At 42.5% G+C, this 18519-nt stretch overlaps 1 protein-coding gene across 1 annotated transcript in view; it reads right to left on the bottom strand.

Annotated features, from left to right (window-relative positions):
- mdga2a (MAM domain containing glycosylphosphatidylinositol anchor 2a) overlaps positions 1–18519 on the bottom strand; it is a 93529-nt gene that overhangs the window by 49198 nt on the left and 25812 nt on the right. Inside the window, exons 2-3 of the mRNA XM_059352691.1 lie at positions 11212–11351; positions 2366–2540 (exon numbers count right to left, since the gene is read on the bottom strand). Coding sequence (XP_059208674.1) covers positions 2366–2540; positions 11212–11351 — 315 coding nt within the window. The remainder of the gene's footprint in view (positions 1–2365; positions 2541–11211; positions 11352–18519) is intronic.

Raw genomic sequence — 18519 nt, 5'->3', positions numbered from 1 at the left:
AGAGAGGAGCAGCAGGAGAGGAGGAGGAGGAGGAGGAGGAGGAGAGGAGGAGGAGGAGAGGAGGAGGAGGAGAGGACGAGGAGGAGGAGGAGGAGGAGGAGGAGGAGGACGAGGAGGAGAGGACGAGGAGGAGGAGGAGGAGGAGGAGGAGGAGGAGGACGAGGAGGAGAGGACGAGGAGGAGGAGGAGGAGGAAGAGGAGAGGAGGAGGAGGAGGAGCAGGAGGAGGAGAGAGAGGAGGAGAGGACGAGGAGGAGGAGGAGGAGGAGGAGGAGGAGGAGGAGAGAGAGGAGCAGGAGAGGAGCAGGAGGAGAGGACGAGGAGGAGGTGTGTGTGGGGGGGGGGAGGAGAGGAGAGGAGCAGGAGGAGGAGGTGGAGGAGAGCGAGGAGAGAGGAGGATGAGGAGCAGGAGAGGAGAGGAGCAGGGGAGGAGGACAGGGGAGGAGGAGAGAGTAGGAGGAGCACGAGTAGAGGGGAGGAGAGGAGGAGCAGGAGGAGGAGGAGGAGGAGGAGGGGGAGGACTCCGGAGAATAATGGGAAGAAGAGAAAGTTTTTGTATAAATTGTAGTAAAATGATTAAACTCCTCCTGAGTCAGAGATATAAAATATAAATAAACATGAAAATAAATAAACAAACAACAGCAGCTGTGTGTCTCTTTAACTGGCTAAAAGACAGCGAGGTCCTCGGTCAGCTGGCCAATCAGACGCCACCGCCTTAATGAGCCCCCCCCCCCCGCCCCCCAGCAGAGAGGCTAATGGACGCCGACTCCGCCCGGCACGCCAGCACGCCACGGCCCCGAACCAAACACTCCCAGAACTCCACACTCCTGCGGCCCTGAAGGCAGCACTCAGCCACGGTGCGTTCAGGTACCACTTAGGTCCCTGTGATGCATTCAGGAATGGGCCGGGGGGCGCGGTGTTACACAATGCAGCGTGGAGTTACACAACGCCGCTGCAGGCGTTCTTTCACTTTTACTGGAAACTTTTGAGACGAGGGACGCCGCAGCATCAGAAACACCGAGACGCTTCTACTGCTGCAACATGAAACACCTTCTGATGTGACAGGCCGTCAGCCAGCGGCGCTCTGGGGCGCCACCATGTAGGTCAACGACAATCAGACGCACAAACAACGAGTTTATCAGACGCCACATGTGGGTCAGGACGCTGTGATGTCATTATCTGACAAGAAACAGCAGCAGGAAGTCTTTAATCCACCTGCAGCTCCAACACTGTAACAGGATTTAACTGTTTTCACCTGGTTACTGTCTTTATGCTAAGCTAAGCTAACTGCTTCCACCTGGTTACTGTCTTTATGCTAAGCTAAGCTAACCTAACTGCTTCCACCTGGTTACTGTCTTTATGCTAAGCTAAGATAACCTAACTGCTTCCACCTGGTTACTGTCTTTATGCTAAGCTAAGCTAACCTAACTGCTTCCACCTGGTTACTGTCTTTATGCTAAGCTAAGATAACCTAACTGCTTCCACCTGGTTACTGTCTTTATGCTAAGCTAAGCTAACCTAACTGCTTCCACCTGGTTACTGTCTTTATGCTAAGCTAAGCTAACCTAACTGCTTCCACCTGGTTACTGTCTTTATGCTAAGCTAAGCTAACCTAACTGCTTCCACCTGGTTACTGTCTTTATGCTAAGCTAAGATAACCTAACTGCTTCCACCTGGTTACTGTCTTTATGCTAAGCTAAGATAACCTAACTGCTTCCACCTGGTTACTGTCTTTATGCTAAGCTAAGATAACCTAACTGCTTCCACCTGGTTACTGTCTTTATGCTAAGCTAAGCTAACCTAACTGCTTCCACCTGGTTACTGTCTTTATGCTAAGCTAAGCTAACCTAACTGCTTCCACCTGGTTACTGTCTTTATGCTAAGCTAAGCTAACCTAACTGCTTCCACCTGGTTACTGTCTTTATGCTAAGCTAAGATAACCTAACTGCTTCCACCTGGTTACTGTCTTTATGCTAAGCTAAGATAACCTAACTGCTTCCACCTGGTTACTGTCTTTATGCTAAGCTAAGCTAACCTAACTGCTTCCACCTGGTTACTGTCTTTATGCTAAGCTAAGCTAACCTAACTGCTTCCACCTGGTTACTGTCTTTATGCTAAGCTAAGCTCACCTAACTGCTTCCACCTGGTTACTGTCTTTATGCTAAGCTAAGCTCACCTAACTGCTTCCACCTGGTTACTGTCTTTGGTAAATGGTAAATGGGGTGCACTTATATAGCGCTTTTATCCAACGTGCTAAGCGAACTGTTTCCACCTGCTTCCTCTCTTAATGCTTAGCTAAGATTAGCTAACTGTTTGCCAGTCTTTCCAGTGTCTATGCTAAGCTAAGCTAGTTAGCGTGTCCTTACAGTAGACGTCGACCCGTATGGAGCGTATGGCGGGCGAGCCCAGCCCGTTCTCAGCCTTGCAGTAGTAGCGCCCCCCCTGGTGGCGGCTGATGTTTGTGATCTTCAGCGTGTCGTTGTGCAGCGTCGACTCGGCCTGGCGGTCCGAGGCGCCGCCCGCCGTCTTCGTCCACCGGATCTGCACAGAGGAGGGGGGGTTAGACCAGTTTATACTGGTTTATTACTGGTTCATATAATGTTTTATACTGGTTTATTACTGGTTCATAAAATGTTTTTATACTGGTTTATTACTGGTTCATAAAATGTTTTTATACTGGTTTATTACTGGTTCATATAATGTTTTTATACTGGTTCATTACTGGTTCATATAATGTTTTTATACTGGTTTATTACTGGTTCATATAATGTTTTATACTGGTTTATTACTGGTTCATATAATGTTTTTATACTGGTTTATTACTGGTTCATATATTGCTTTTATACTGGTTTATTACTGGTTCATAAAATGTTTTTATACTGGTTTATTACTGGTTCATAAAATGTTTTTATACTGGTTTATTACTGGTTCATATAATGTTTTTATACTGGTTCATTACTGGTTCATATAATGTTTTTATACTGGTTTATTACTGGTTCATATAATGTTTTATACTGGTTTATTACTGGTTCATATAATGTTTTTATACTGGTTTATTACTGGTTCATATATTGCTTTTATACTGGTTTATTACTGGTTCATAAAATGTTTTTATACTGGTTTATTACTGGTTCATATAATGTTTTTATAGTGGTTTATTACTGGTTCATTAAATGTTTTTATACTGGTTTATTACTGGTTCATATAATGTTTTTATACTGGTTTATTACTGGTTCATATAATGTTTTTTATACTGGTTTATTACTGGTTCATATAATGTTTTTATACTGGTTTATTACTGGTTCATATAATGTTTTTATACTGGTTTATTACTGGTTCATATAATGTTTTATACTGGTTTATTACTGGTTCATATAATGTTTTTATACTGGTTTATTACTGGTTCATATAATGTTTTTATACTGGTTTATTACTGGTTCATAAAATGTTTTTATACTGGTTTATTACTGGTTCATATAATGTTTTTATACTGGTTTATTACTGGTTCATATAATGTTTTTATACTGGTTTATTACTGGTTCATATAATGTTTTTATACTGGTTTATTACTGGTTCATATAATGTTTTATACTGGTTTATTACTGGTTCATATAATGTTTTTATACTGGTTTATTACTGGTTCATATATTGTTTTTATACTGGTTTATTACTGGTTCATAAAATGTTTTTATACTGGTTTATTACTGGTTCATATAATGTTTTTATACTGGTTTATTACTGGTTCATTAAATGTTTTTATACTGGTTTATTACTTGTTCATATAATGTTTTATACTGGTTTATTACTTGTTCATATAATGTTTTAAACTGGTTTATTACTTGTTCATATAATGTTTTAAACTGGTTTATTACTTGTTCATATAATGTTTTATACTGGTTTATCACTGTTCATATAATGTTTTATACTGGTTTATTACTTGTTCATATGATGTTTTATACTGGTTTATTAATGTTTTATACTGGTTTATCACTGTTCATATAATGTTTTATACTGGTTTATTACTGGTTCATAAAATGTTTTTATACTGGTTTATTACTTGTTCATATAATGTTTTATACTGGTTTATTACTTGTTCATATAATGTTTTATACTGGTTTATTACTTGTTCATATAATGTTTTATACTGGTTTATCACTGTTCATATAATGTTTTATACTGGTTTATTAACGTTTACATGCTGGTTTGTATACTGTTTATTAATGGTTTTATACCAACAGGAGTCTTTAGATGGAAACTGATGTCACACTGTATTAACCTGCTGCAGATTAACTCCAGTGTGTGTGTGTGTGTGTGTGTGTGTGTGTGTGTGTGTGTGTGTGGTGTGTGTGTGTGTGTGTGTGTGTGTGTGTGTGTGTGTGTGTGTCCTCATTCAGCAGCTGTTGGTCAGTTTCTCTTCGTCCCTTCCTCTCCTCCTCCATCATCATCCTCTCTTCTCTCCATCTGTCTCTCAGAGACATTTTTGATTTTATTTACTGTTTAATCATTAAAACTATTTGGATCAGAGGAAAATAAAGCAGATAATCTGACTGAATACTACAAAATAAAGACCCTGAAAAATAAAAACACTATTTCTAAAAAAAACTTGTCAATTTAATATTCATAGTTTATTGTTTGACGTTACATAGGTCAGATTATTACATATGTGATAAAGATTATACATTTATAAATGTTATAATAGATGTCAGATTCCACAATAATTAATTCACAAAGAGAAGACACATATTATATGAACATTGTTGGAAGAAGCCTGAAAACAAAGACGACTGATTCACTCTAACTGTTGTTGTGTAAACAACGTTTAAAAGAAAAGAACTGTAAAAACAGACATTATCTTCAGAGGTTGAACTTTCCAACAACGGATCATCAGTTAGGAAGATCTCTGTTATAAATTGTGACCAAAAGGAGACAAAGACATGTCTGAGTTGTTCCTGTTCCATAGAGCTGTGGGACTTTATTTATAGATTCATGTAGATTCTTTATGTTGCATTAAACATGAGGACACAGATATATAATATATATATATATATATATATATATATATATATATATATATAATATATATATATATAATAGTAACAAGTGACAGGAGCTGCTCGTTGGGCTTCAGACGGTTCAAGAAGTTTTTTTTGTTCGACCCTCAAAAAGCTCCTTGTGTGTTTTATGGATTTATATAAATGAACAATAACTTTCCTCCACTTCTGAAACAAACAGTGTGTCTGCCTCCATCAGCACATTTTCCAGCCTGATTCTCTCTCCTCCCCCTCCTCCTCCTCCTCCTCCTCCTCCTCCTCCTCCTGGTCCAGTGCTCCACATGTCGGCTGCCAGCTGGAGTCAGCAGGCTTTTTATCCGTTAACGGCTCCAACCAGCGAACTGACGATTAATGAGATATAAATAGTCCACAGATCCTGGATCTGTGTGACGACACGGAGTCTAATTAACCAAACGCCAGCGTCTCATTATGACAAACATCATGTTCACCTGAACGTCATCTATGAGAAAATATTCACTATTTGTCAGATTAAACTAAATAATTTAAAACTGAATTGGTAAATAAGGATAAAGTTACATAAGTCAGCTCATTCAACGTGCTGATTTATTAACGTGTGTTGTTGGCGGCGCCCTCTAGTGGCCGTGGTCATTCTGAAAAATATCGACGAGGTGTTGAGGAGTGCGAGGGTGAAAGAGGAAGTGAGGAAACAGAGTATGAAGGACGAACAGAAACCATGACACCAGCGTAGGCGTCCAAACAATGTGATGAGATGAAATGTCACTAAACTCAACTTCTATAAACTAACCAGGAACTCTTAAAGAAGCTTTGTACCCTAAAAATAAACAACACAGACTGTTTTTGCTGCCTAAAATCACAGACGTAAAAGTAAAATGTAACAAAACAGCATGTAGCCTGATTGAGTTTACAACAACCTGCTGTACAACATTCATTATATCTACGTACGGCTCACTGGTGATAAAAGCTGCAGGTAGAAAACCACTGAGCTAGGTTTAGGACAGAAACCTTCCTGGTTTAGGACAGAAACCTTCCCGGTTTAGGACAGAAACCTTCCCGGTTTAGGACAGAAACCTTCCAGGTTTAGGACAGAAACCTTCCTGGTTTAGGACAGAAACCTTCCAGGTTTAGGACAGAAACCTTCCTGGTTTAGGACAGAAACCTTCCAGGTTTAGGACAGAAACCTTCCTGGTTTAGGAGAGAAACCCTCCTGGTTTAGGACAGAAACCTTCCTGGTTTAGGACAGAAACCCTCCTGGTTTAGGACAGAAACCTTCCCGGTTTAGGACAGAAACCTTCCCGGTTTAGGACAGAAACCTTCCCGGTTTAGGACAGAAACCCTCCCGGTTTAGGACAGAAACCTTCCTGGTTTAGGACAGAAACCTTCCCGGTTTAGGACAGAAACCTTCCCGGTTTAGGACAGAAACCTTCCCGGTTTAGGACAGAAACCCTCCTGGTTTAGGACAGAAACCTTCCTGGTTTAGGACAGAAACCCTCCTGGTTTAGGACAGAAACCTTCCTGGTTTAGGACAGAAACCTTCCCGGTTTAGGACAGAAACCTTCCCGGTTTAGGACAGAAACCCTCCTGGTTAGGCTCTAAAAGATAGTTTAAACAGGAAATACATGATGGAAAGGCTGGAAGGGAAAGAGTTAGGAGGACGACGTGAGACACGGAAGTTACGGAAAAAAATGTAAGTTGCATAAAAAATGTATTACGTTAAAAAAAACATGAATCACAAACAGTGAATTACAGAAGTTAGGTTTTAAAAAAGTGAGTTATGTAAAAGAAACATTATTCACAGACCGTGAGTTACAAAAATTGCGTAAAAAAACGTAAGTTACATAAAAAGTGTTTTTCTTTAATTTCCACATGGACATGAACCTGTCCTCCCTCCGGAGTGACGTCACCGTTTAAACTCCACATCAGCCTCATTACATCATTATATTATAGTCACAGGGCTACCAGGGCACACTGGAGCCACCTGCCACCACTGGGAATTCAATCATAGACCGATGAACGCAACGGGTGCAACGGGAGCAATTTGGGGTTCAGTATCTTGCTCAAGGACACTTGGACATGTATGCTGCCATGGTCGGGGATCGAACCTCCAACCTTCCGGTTACTGGACGAACGCTCTACCAACTGAGTAACCGTATCGACCCGAAAATTGCTGCAACAACTTATGGGACACAGTTGAACATGAACTGGACTTCAGAAAGCCACCACTGATGTTATGACCCTTTATTCACCATCAAGGTTTAAATAAATAAATAGTTAATTCATTCAGTCATTTTAATTCATTCAGTCATTTTAATTAGATATTTTTGACCAGAACAACTTGACTCCCAGTGCTGAGCCACTTCACCACTTCTATGTGGTTCTCTGTGGTTCTCTGTGGTTCTCTGTGGTTCTATGTGGTTCTCTGTGGTTCTATGTGGTTCTATGTGGTTCTATGTGGTTCTCTGTGGTTCTATGTGGTTCTCTGTGGTTCTATGTGGTTCTATGTGGTTCTCTGTGGTTCTATGTGTTTATTGCTGACCTGATATCTCTCCCCAAACTTCCACTGCCCACAACCACCAATTCTCAATAAAAAAGGACCTGGAATGGTAACTGGTTAAATCAAGCTGAAGACTGACTGAACGTCCTTTTAATTTCCTTCAACAAGGAAACGTTGAGCTCATCAGGACCAGAAGGACTATCAGAGTGATTTACATTCAACTCAGTGGAAGAAGATCTGACTCACAGGACACAAAAAGGACATAAAAACATTTTCATCCACACTGTGGGACAGAATCAGTGCTCAGCTAGTTTTATACTAAAATCGAGTCGTGATTTCAGTAAATCAGAGATTAAAACGTGAAACCTGAGCAGAGCTGAGAGGTGAAGGAGGAGAGAAGAAATAAAAATGCAGAGGAAGCTGAGCTCTGCAGTGACGCAGAGACAGAGAAAAAACTGTCTTACAGTGTGTGTGTGTGTGTGTGTGTGTGTGGTGTGTGTGTGTGTGTGTGTGTGTGTGTGTGTGTGTGTGTGTGTGTGTGTGTGTGTGTGTGTGTGTGTGTGGTGTGTGTGTGCAGACTATGTGCCAGCAGCTGATCTATTTTTAGCTCCACAGACTGACAGCACAGAGACTAAAGAAGAAGAAATAAGAGGGAGATGATGATGGAGAGAGGAGAAACAGCTGATCTGACCTGATTATTGATTATTACTGATGATGAAGACACAAATATTATAACTTCTGAATCTGATACGATTCATGTTAACATCTTATTGTGTTTGATCCATTCAGAAAAAATCATCTCCAGATCTCCAGATTTGAGGGAGTCAGAGAATTTCTACTGATTTGTTCAAATGATGAAAACAAATTGAGATGAATAAACAGAGTCAGAGTTATCAGATGATTGAATGGGTTTTTTATCAGCTGGTATTCATATTTTGAAAAGCTTTTTTTCTTTAAAAATGACTCAATTACTAATGACTTGAATGTGAAAATAGTTAATGATTCATTTAATAGTTGACAGTAATATTTATGGTTAAATAATAAAACAAGTGTCTGAAAAAAAACTGTTTAAATGTTCTGAAGCTGTGTGTGTGTTTTCAATTGATGGATAATTAAGTCTGCAGTGGAGGATTTCCTCTTTTAATGAGCTGCACAGCAAACACTTTGTGCTTTTATTGTGAAATCTTTGCAGTGAACCACTCTGCAGATCAGTTTACTTCAGTGAACTGTTCGGATTTAAACTCTGAGCCTGTTTACATCAGTGGCTCCCAATAAACAATAAAATAAATGTCAAAATATATTTATATGTATATATTTTTCTATTTCCAAATGTAGTTATTCATTCTTTCATCCTTCATATAATATAATATGTACCTAGGTATTTCTGTATTTATTTCTCTTGTCATATATTTCCACATTTTGATTTATTTATTTCTACATTTATTTCTCTATATATTTATGTCTAAATTAATTCATTTAGTTCTGCGAGTGTAGATCCAAACACAGCGATCAGAGAGAAGTCCCACACAAATAAATTAATTAATGCAGAAATTATTACATGTGGAAATTAACTCAATACATTAAAATGAATGAATAAATTAAAACAGAAACACCAAAATAAATAATAAAATGAATGTAAAAATATATCCATGCATTTTTTTGCATTTATGTATCAATTTTTTTTATTTCTACATTTATATTTATCTATTTATTTATTCATTTCTACTTATGTCGTTTCTCGTCCAGAGAGACAGCAGCTGATGGACGATAACTGCTGACAAGGATCAGGTCTTTGACTTGTTTTTATGTTTGTTTTATAAGATTTTAGTCCATATAAATAAACTGTGTTGTTAACACAGAGAAAGTAATGAACACCAACATCTCTCCACACACACACACACACACACACATGCGGGGCTCAGCCCAGAAGAGTTAAGCAGATAGAAACATTCTCCACATATATAATAATAATAATAATAATAATAATAGCCTGAGACATTCTAAGACATTCACACAATTCACTCTCCACCTGCATTCAGAGACGAATGCTTGGTTCAGTACAGGTGTGCACTGCCAACCTGTCATATCACAGGTGAAAAAGGTGAAAACGATGCAATCCCATAACCACAGATCATCAAATGAATGACCCATTTTGAATTTAGTTTGCACCCATGTACTGACATTAGCTAGCTAGCTAACAGCACATTGTTTTTCCATTTAACACATTAGCAGCTACAGTAAAAGAAGCAGGCTGTGCAGGATCCCTGTATGCTAGCTAGCTAGCTGCTAGCATGCATGAGAAAGAAAAACGTTATAGCCTAACATTAACTTTAGCTACTTTCCCCTCTAGATTCATAGATTCATAGATTGTGTACCTAAAAACAATTAAGCTTGGGCTTCTTCTAGAGTCTAGCTAGCTAACGTTAGCGACTTCCCTCTAGCAGTTCCAGCTGCAACACTCTTTTCAAAATTATACATTTTTACATAATTTCTATTTTTTTATTATTATATTATTTATTATATTTCTATTCCCATTACCTCTTTGATTGCTGACCACCTTTGGGGGTAAAAACATGGAAATCTTTTTTTGTGACATGATATCTTGTTACTTCAGCTGAACAGCTTCCTGTTGTCAAGCTGCCTGACGTCACGTGCGACCTGGAGGTGTTAACCACTTGTGGCCAAAGCCAAAGTAGTGGCTTTTTTACTCAAACCTGTCCCAAAACACTGTTTTATCGAAGCATCAACATAAGATAACCGTAGTTAGAGGATGTGATTTTAAAAAAAATATATATATATATATATATATATATATATATATTTTTTTTTTTTTTTTTAATTAATATTCGGGGCTAATTAAAAAACATCTGGGGCTGTAGCCCCGAATGTTTTAGCCTAGAGACGCCACTGACACACACACACACACACACACAGACACAGACACACACACACACACACACACACACACACACACACACACAGAGTTTTCCCGCATGGCCCTCGCTGGTTATTTGTTTTTGAAGATGTCGAGTTGTTTTTATTAAATCTTAATAAACTTTAATGAGGACGACACTCGACTGAAGCCAAGAAGATCTTCTGCTGACATCACTCTTTATCTGCTCTTCTTTTCTCTCTCAGCCTCTTCGTCTCTTCACTCACAGTAAATGTCTCTCTCGTCTTCTTCTCTCTCTTCGTTCCCAGGCGGCGGCTCTCCTCGTCCTCCAGGGTTTCTCCTTCTTCTTCTTCTTCTCTGTGTGATTGCTCTCATTTGTGAAACACAAAAGAAGTCGGAGCAGCTCAGCTCGGCGGGAGCTCTGGCACTTACAGCACGCCGCCGGGGATGATGGGAGTTTTATTACTGTATGTGCTCTGCAGAGTCAATAGCGAGTGTGTGTGTGTGTGAGTGTGTGTGTGTGTGTGTCTGGTTGTTCGTTCACTTTTTAAAGTCTTTGTAATGAAAACGACGGATAGATTCATGACATGTTTCTCTTTTGACAAAATTTAATTTAAAGGAGACAATAAAAGCATCAAGACTGGTTTTACTGTTTTAGTCGTCCAGTTATTTTAGGTTTTTTTAAATTGCTGATAAGCTTCTGTCGTTATGACACTTACAGGCAGATATATAAATATTTATAAACACATTTAGAACCAGTAAACCAGTAAACCAGTGTCCCCAGTATCGGGGTACCTGTGGTCGGGGGTGTCCCGTCACCAGACACTGCAGCTCCAGCGTTTCTCCCTCTCTGATGGTGTAGACGCGCTCGCTGTAGCGCTCCTCCTCCACGTTACAGGCCTGGCCCGAGTGCACAATACGCACTGTAGGGGGCGCTGTGGAGACGACACAGAGAGACAAAAGAGAGGGTTAGCACCTGTATCACACCTGAAACACACCTGCACCACACCTGCACCACACCTGCACCACACCACACCTGCAACACACCTGCATCACACCTGAACCACACCACACCTGCAACACACCTGCATCACACCTGAACCACACCACACCTGCAACACACCTGCATCACACCTACACCACACCTGCACTACACCTGCAACAGCTGCACCACACCTGCACCACACCACACCTGCAACACACCTGCATAACACCTACACCACACCTGGACTACACCTGCAACAGCTGCACCACACCTGAACCACACCACACCTGCAACACACCTGCATAACACCTACACCACACCTGGACTACACCTGCAACAGCTGCACCACACCTGCACCACACCTGCACCACACCTGCATCACACCAGCTCCACACCTGCACCACACCTGAACCACACCACACCTGCATCACACCTGCACCACACCTGCATCAAACCAGCTCCACACCTGCACCACACCTGCATCACACCAGCTCCACACCTGCACCACACCTACACCACACCTGCACCACACCTGCACCACACCTGCATCACACCTGCACCACACCTACACCACACCTGCACTACACCTGCATCACACCTGCACCACACCTACACCACACCTACACCACACCTGCACCACACCTACACCACACCTGCACTACACCTGCATCACACCTACACCACACCTGCACTACACCTGCATCACACCTACACCACACCTACACCACACCTGCATCACACCTGCACCACACCTGCACCACACCTACACCACACCTGCACTACACCTACACCACACCTACACCACACCTGCACTACACCTGCACCACACCTGCACCACACCTGCATCACACCTACACCACACCTGCATCACACCTGCACCACACCTGCACCACACCTACACCACACCTGCACTACACCTACACCACACCTACACCACACCTGCACTACACCTGCATCACACCAGCTCCACACCCGCACCACACCTACACCACACCTGCATCACACCTGCACCACACCTGCACCACACCTACACCACACCTGCATCACACCTGCACCACACCTGCACCACACCTGCACCACACCTGCATCACACCTACACCACACCTGCACTACACCTGCATCACACCTACACCACACCTACACCACACCTGCATCACACCTGCACCACACCTGCACCACACCTGCACTACACCTGCACCACACCTGCACCACACCTGCATCACACCTACACCACACCTGCATCACACCTGCACCACACCTGCACCACACCTACACCACACCTGCACTACACCTACACACCTACACCACACCTGCACTACACCTGCATCACACCAGCTCCACACCTGCACCACACCTACACCACACCTGCACTACACCTGCACCACACCTGCATCACACCTGCACCACACCTGCACCACACCTGCACTACACCTGCACCACACCTGCACCACACCTGCATCACACCTACACCACACCTGCATCACACCTGCACCACACCTGCACCACACCTACACCACACCTGCACTACACCTACACACCTACACCACACCTGCACTACACCTGCATCACACCAGCTCCACACCTGCACCACACCTACACCACACCTGCACTACACCTGCACCACACCTGCATCACACCAGCTCCACACCTGCACCACACCTATTGCGTCATATTTGAGTCAAAAGTCGCGCGAGCGATAACACACCTGCACGCGCATTTATTTCGTTTCACGCGCACAGATTTCAACTGCCGCGTGCACTTGTTTGATCTTCGCGAACATATTCAGCAACCGAGTGAAGCAGATTCTCCCCGTGCTCGCTCGGAGCTCTGCTCACGCGGAGCGGGGATTTGACATATTGGGGGGCGGGGCCAAGGCTGACCCCAGGCCTCTTATGATTGGTCATTTTCCAGCCCTCCACGTGGCCTTTTCAGTTTACTGCTGACAGCTGGTAGCGGCGGCATCATCTAAACAACAACAACGGTTGTTTCATGACGTTCACGACCAAAACTCTACGCTTCATCACTGGGAATAAAAAGGTTAGAAATGCTGTTTCTTGTTTCTAAATGATCGTACAGTAGTTAAAGTGTTAGATCCATGGGTTTGCTGTGACACGGAGCAGAGACCTGCAGTCCAGCGGTGCAGGCTGTCTCTCACCTGTCTGTCTCTCACCTGTCTGTCTCTCACCTGTCTGTCTCTCTGAAGCAGAGGATGGCGGTCGTCTTAATTTACGTCAGTCTTCTCAGACATCCCACAAACATTGGAAGACTTTCTGATCATATCCTTGTCCAGGTTTCTTTTTCTTTTTTTTCTTTTCTTTTTTTAAGGGTTAAAGGTTAAAAAGTGCTGTTCCGGCCTTTATTTGTTCATGTAAACAATGCCCCCGGCCATTAGCTATATGAGACTGGCTATTTATTGAGGAAATACGGTAAATTACCATCACAATTAATGATGTAAAATAAAACCAACATAGCAGTCAGAAATACTTAAGAATCAATGAATCAATAAAGGCCTGATCCAAGCACAGGCCGGATCAAAACATTAAAAACATTTGTGAGCTGTCTGAGAAGACTGACGTAAATTAAGACGACCGCCATCCTCTGCTTCAGAGAGACAGACAGGTGAGAGACAGACAGGTGAGAGACAGACAGGTGAGAGACAGCCTGCAAAGCCAGACTGCAGCTCTCTGCTCCGTGTCACAGCAAACCCATGGATCTAACACTTTAACTACTGTACGATCATTTAGAAACAAGAAACAGCATTTCTAACCTTTTTATTCCCAGTGATGAAGCGTAGAGTTTTGGTCGTGAACGTCATGAAACAACCGTTGTTGTTGTTTAGATGATGCCGCCGCTACCAGCTGTCAGCAGTAAACTGAAAAGGCCACGTGGAGGGCTGGAAAATGACCAATCATAAGAGGCCTGGGGTCAGCCTTGGCCCCTCCCCCAATGTGTCAAATCCCCGCTCCGCGTGAGCAGAGCTCCGAGCGAGCACGGGGAGAATCTGCTTCACTCGGTTGCTGAATATGTGCGCGAAGATCAAACAAGTGCACGCGGCAGTTGAAATCTGCGCGCGCGACACGAAATAAATGCGCGTGCAGGTGTGTTATCGCTCGTGCGACTTTTGACTCAAACATGACGCCATACACACCTGCATCACACCTGCACCACAGCGGATAAGACCTGCAAGAGTTTGTGTGAGTTTTTCACAGCAAAAGTCTTGAGTAACAAAGTCCAACTACAAAATTTCTTCTGGGGAAATTCTGAAAGGGCCACGGGGGCTACTGCCGCTGTGTGTACACTATGATGAGATTCTTTAGAGATTTCAAACAATTAATACTAGTAATGTTATGATACTATATAATATACAAGGAGCACACCTACAACAAGCATTCCTCTTCAAGTATTTATTTATACAGCAACCTATGACCTTTAACCTCAAAATGTGTGTGTGTGTGTGTGAAACGTGTATCTGGAGGAGTGTGCGCGCTTACGCATGCATTTGTGTGTGTGTGTAACTAAAATCACATAAAGTTACCTGTGTGTGTGTGTGTGTGTATCTGCAGGAGTGTTAATCACATCGAAGGATCAAAGGCAATCAGAGCAGAGCAATCAATAGAATTAACTGCAGCAGCCAGAGGTGGACAGACTGGAATTTCTGGCCTCGAACAGAAAGCATTTTTGGCAAAACCATAATACCTATCATTGATCCGACTTCACTTTGAGCGTCCTGAGTTCTTCCTGAACAGCTACAAGTTTTTTTGTGAAGAAAAATGAATTTAAGAGCGATCTTAAAAACTGTTAAATATGCTTTTCTACAGAAATCTTCCTGCGTTTTTAATATGGGAGCCAATGAGGCTGTTGGTGGTGTTGGTGGTGCATCTCTGCGTCCTACGCCCAAACTATAACTCTGACAGCTTTACCAGAGGATTGTGAGGGAGAAGACAAATTTTCCTACGTTTCTATGTATAAATTATTTCTGTAGAGTGGAATTTGCGGCCTGGAGCGCAGTTTTAAAATTTATTTTTTACCCATACCCATTATAATCTCAGAATTTCTCCAAAAATGATCATGGTCATTGAACAGGGATTGATAAAAAACTATATGACCTATCGAAACGTGGATTAATACACCGATACACAAGACTTGTGTCTACTGTTTAAGTTTAAATGGAGTCTCTAGGTGAAATTATGCCAGAGAAGTAGACGTTTAAAAATCTCCAATTATTGGGTTTTTTTTGCTCATTTTTTTCCGGCCGCCCCATTCACTTCAATGCAAAATTTTGGGCAGTTTTTCACGACTATTGCTGTAGGGGCCAGTGCTCGGTGCGATTGCCCCGTGGCCCTAATAAATAGAAACAAAGATCAATGTTTCATCAACAACAAACCTCTCAGAGTCACTTCCTGTCTGCAGGTGTGAGAGCTAACAGGAAGTGTCGGACTGAGACCAGCTGGAATATTTCAGGTCAGATTTGAGGTGGACTCTAAGGGATGGTTCAGCTAATTAAAGTAGTGAAATAATGAGTGAGCATCAGCAGGAGGAGCAGACTGGACCACTAACCCTGATCCACGGCGGCAGCCTGCAGGTTCTCCGGTACTCACAGTGTGTCAGCAGCTGCCTGTTCTACCACTCGCTTTTATTTTTACACTTCGCCTCTATTTCTGCCGCCCTGCTGCAGCTCTGACTCAAACAAGTCAACTCCTCCGATCTCACACTCTCAGAGTGAATCTGCTCATCATCAATAAATAACTCAAGAATCAATAATTTCATACAATGTACAAGAAATACTTGTACATAATACAGCCCTCCAGCTGCTTCACAATAAAAGTCCTCCAGAGGAGAGGAGGAGGAGGAAAAGGAGGAGGAAAAGGAGGAGAAGGAGGTGTGCAGGAGGACGAAGAAGAGGAGGTGTTGTGGAGGAGAAAGAAGAGGAGGAGGCGGAGGAGCAGGTTTGGATGAGGAGGAAGAAAATGATGAGGAGGTGTGGAGGCCAAGGAGGAGGAGGTGGAGAAGGACAAAGAGGAGTGGGAGGAGGAAGTGTGGAGGAGAGAGGAGGAGGAGGAAGAAAAGGAGGAGGAGGAGTTGTGGAGGAAGAGGAGTGGAGAAGGAGGTGTTGAGCAGGAGGAGGAGGAGGAAGAAAAGGAGGAGAGAGGAGGAGGAGGTGTTGTGGGTGATCTGGTCGTCCTACTTTTTCTCTTTTCTATTTTTAGATTTCAGATTTTTTTCCGCCCTCCGATGACTCGCTGATGTTCCCTGCTGATGTCATCAAACCAACACACACACACACACACACACCAATCAGCGGCTCCGTGTGAAGAGGCCGACAGGAACAACAGAACCACAGATGAACCGTCAGTAACAGTCTCAGTAGAACCTCAACAGAACCCGGTCCGGTCCCTGCAGGTACAAACTGTTCTCTGAGTGCATTTACATCAGCCGTTCCCAATAAACAATAAAATAAATGTAAAAATATAGAAATATAATAATAATAATATAACATATTCCAGCCCGCTCTCTTCACTCTGCTACAAATAACTCCACCTCAGACTTGAACATCACGCCAAACTGCCTCCTGCTGCCTCTGACCCTCAGATTCTCTACCACAGGTCCCATAGACTCCTATGAGAGTCTCAGGACATGGTATGGTTCACTGCTGGAACAAAAAGCTTTGGTTTGGTTGAATTTGTGCTCCATCAGCACTTCTCTAAGGTTGGGGCCAAACAGGTCCTGGTTCGGCTCTAAAAGACAGTTTAAAGTGGAAATAAATGATATAAATGCTGGACGAGGTTGAGGGACTCTTGGACCCGACACCACCTTTACCCCACAGATAATACAATTACAGATTTTCCCCAAATGGTGCAGCATCACACAGCTCAGAGTGTAGCTGCAGCTGTAGACTCATCTGACCTGCAGCATGTTAACACAGAGAACAAACAAACAAACAAACTAACTAACTATCTAACTAACAAACAGAGACGTGTCGGAGGTCAAACAGGAGGACATTTGTCCTCTGGGTCTCTCAGTCTCACCTCTGTGCTGTTTAACACCACAACAAACAAAGAACTCCCCTTCATACTTCAGTCCTTATGGCTCAAGAAACTAAACGGTATTCAATATTAAAAATCAACAAAAATCAACCATTTAGTAGAAAGAAAGTGTAAAATGTTGATATTAGTGTCAGAATCTCTTTATTCTACATGTGTCATTTAAAATAAAGTGTTTGCAATAACCAGATCCTGTTAAAAACATTAAATTATGCTCCTCAGAGACACTGTTGTAGGGCTCACAGCTATTCCACAAGTTTCATTTGGATTTATGGACTGAATGCATTGATAATTGTGTCAACAATTTCTTGAATTCATGCTTCCAAGATGGAGGTCTCTCTTTGTTCCCCTCCAAACAAAGACAAACGACTCCCACCCCCACAGGTATCTGCATCTACACTCTCATTGGCTAATTCTAACAGGAAGTATAACTCCCAGGTAGAGACAAAAGTCTCCTGCAGCCATCTCCTCTCTCTCTTCTTCTCGACTCCCTCGGAGGGTCAGCACGCCTGCTGTCCTGGTCTGATCTCCCAGGAGGTACACCAGACCATCTCCCTCTCTCCAGCTCTAAGGGAAGGCCTGCTAGGCCCCAAACCAAACTTGGGCCCACCACCACGCTCTAAGTCCTGCCTGTGGTCTATACTGGATATAATCACAGAGACCTTCACCGAGCTTTTGGAGCCAACAGCAAATTACTCTGGAAACACCAAACCCAAAAGGGACCGGATTCTTCTTCAAAAAGATTTCTGCTTCCCCCTTTCAACTCTGGACTCTGTGGTATAGTACTGGGCAGTTAGTAAGCAAGAACAAGTTTGTTAATCAAAAAAAAAAATCAAAAAGGTAGAAATCACAGTGGAGGAGCAGGAGGCGTTTCCAATATTTAAAAAATCTTGTTAACATAATAATATCAACTGATGTGAAAATATTAAGAGCTTTTTGAAATATTCCTGGATGTGGTTTGTTCAGAGAGAAAAACAGGACAGTCTCATACGTTGTTTTTATTATTTAAAAACATTTTAAAAAGCAATAAGTGATAAAATCAACTGAGATCAAATGAAGTGAGATTCATAAACAGCT

The sequence above is a fragment of the Centropristis striata genome, chromosome 16, assembly GCF_030273125.1.
Source record: "Centropristis striata isolate RG_2023a ecotype Rhode Island chromosome 16, C.striata_1.0, whole genome shotgun sequence".
NCBI classification, from domain to species: Eukaryota; Metazoa; Chordata; class Actinopteri; order Perciformes; family Serranidae; genus Centropristis; species Centropristis striata.
Note: the sequence above shows the minus strand (reverse complement) of the source record. Positions and strands in the feature narration are given on the sequence as shown.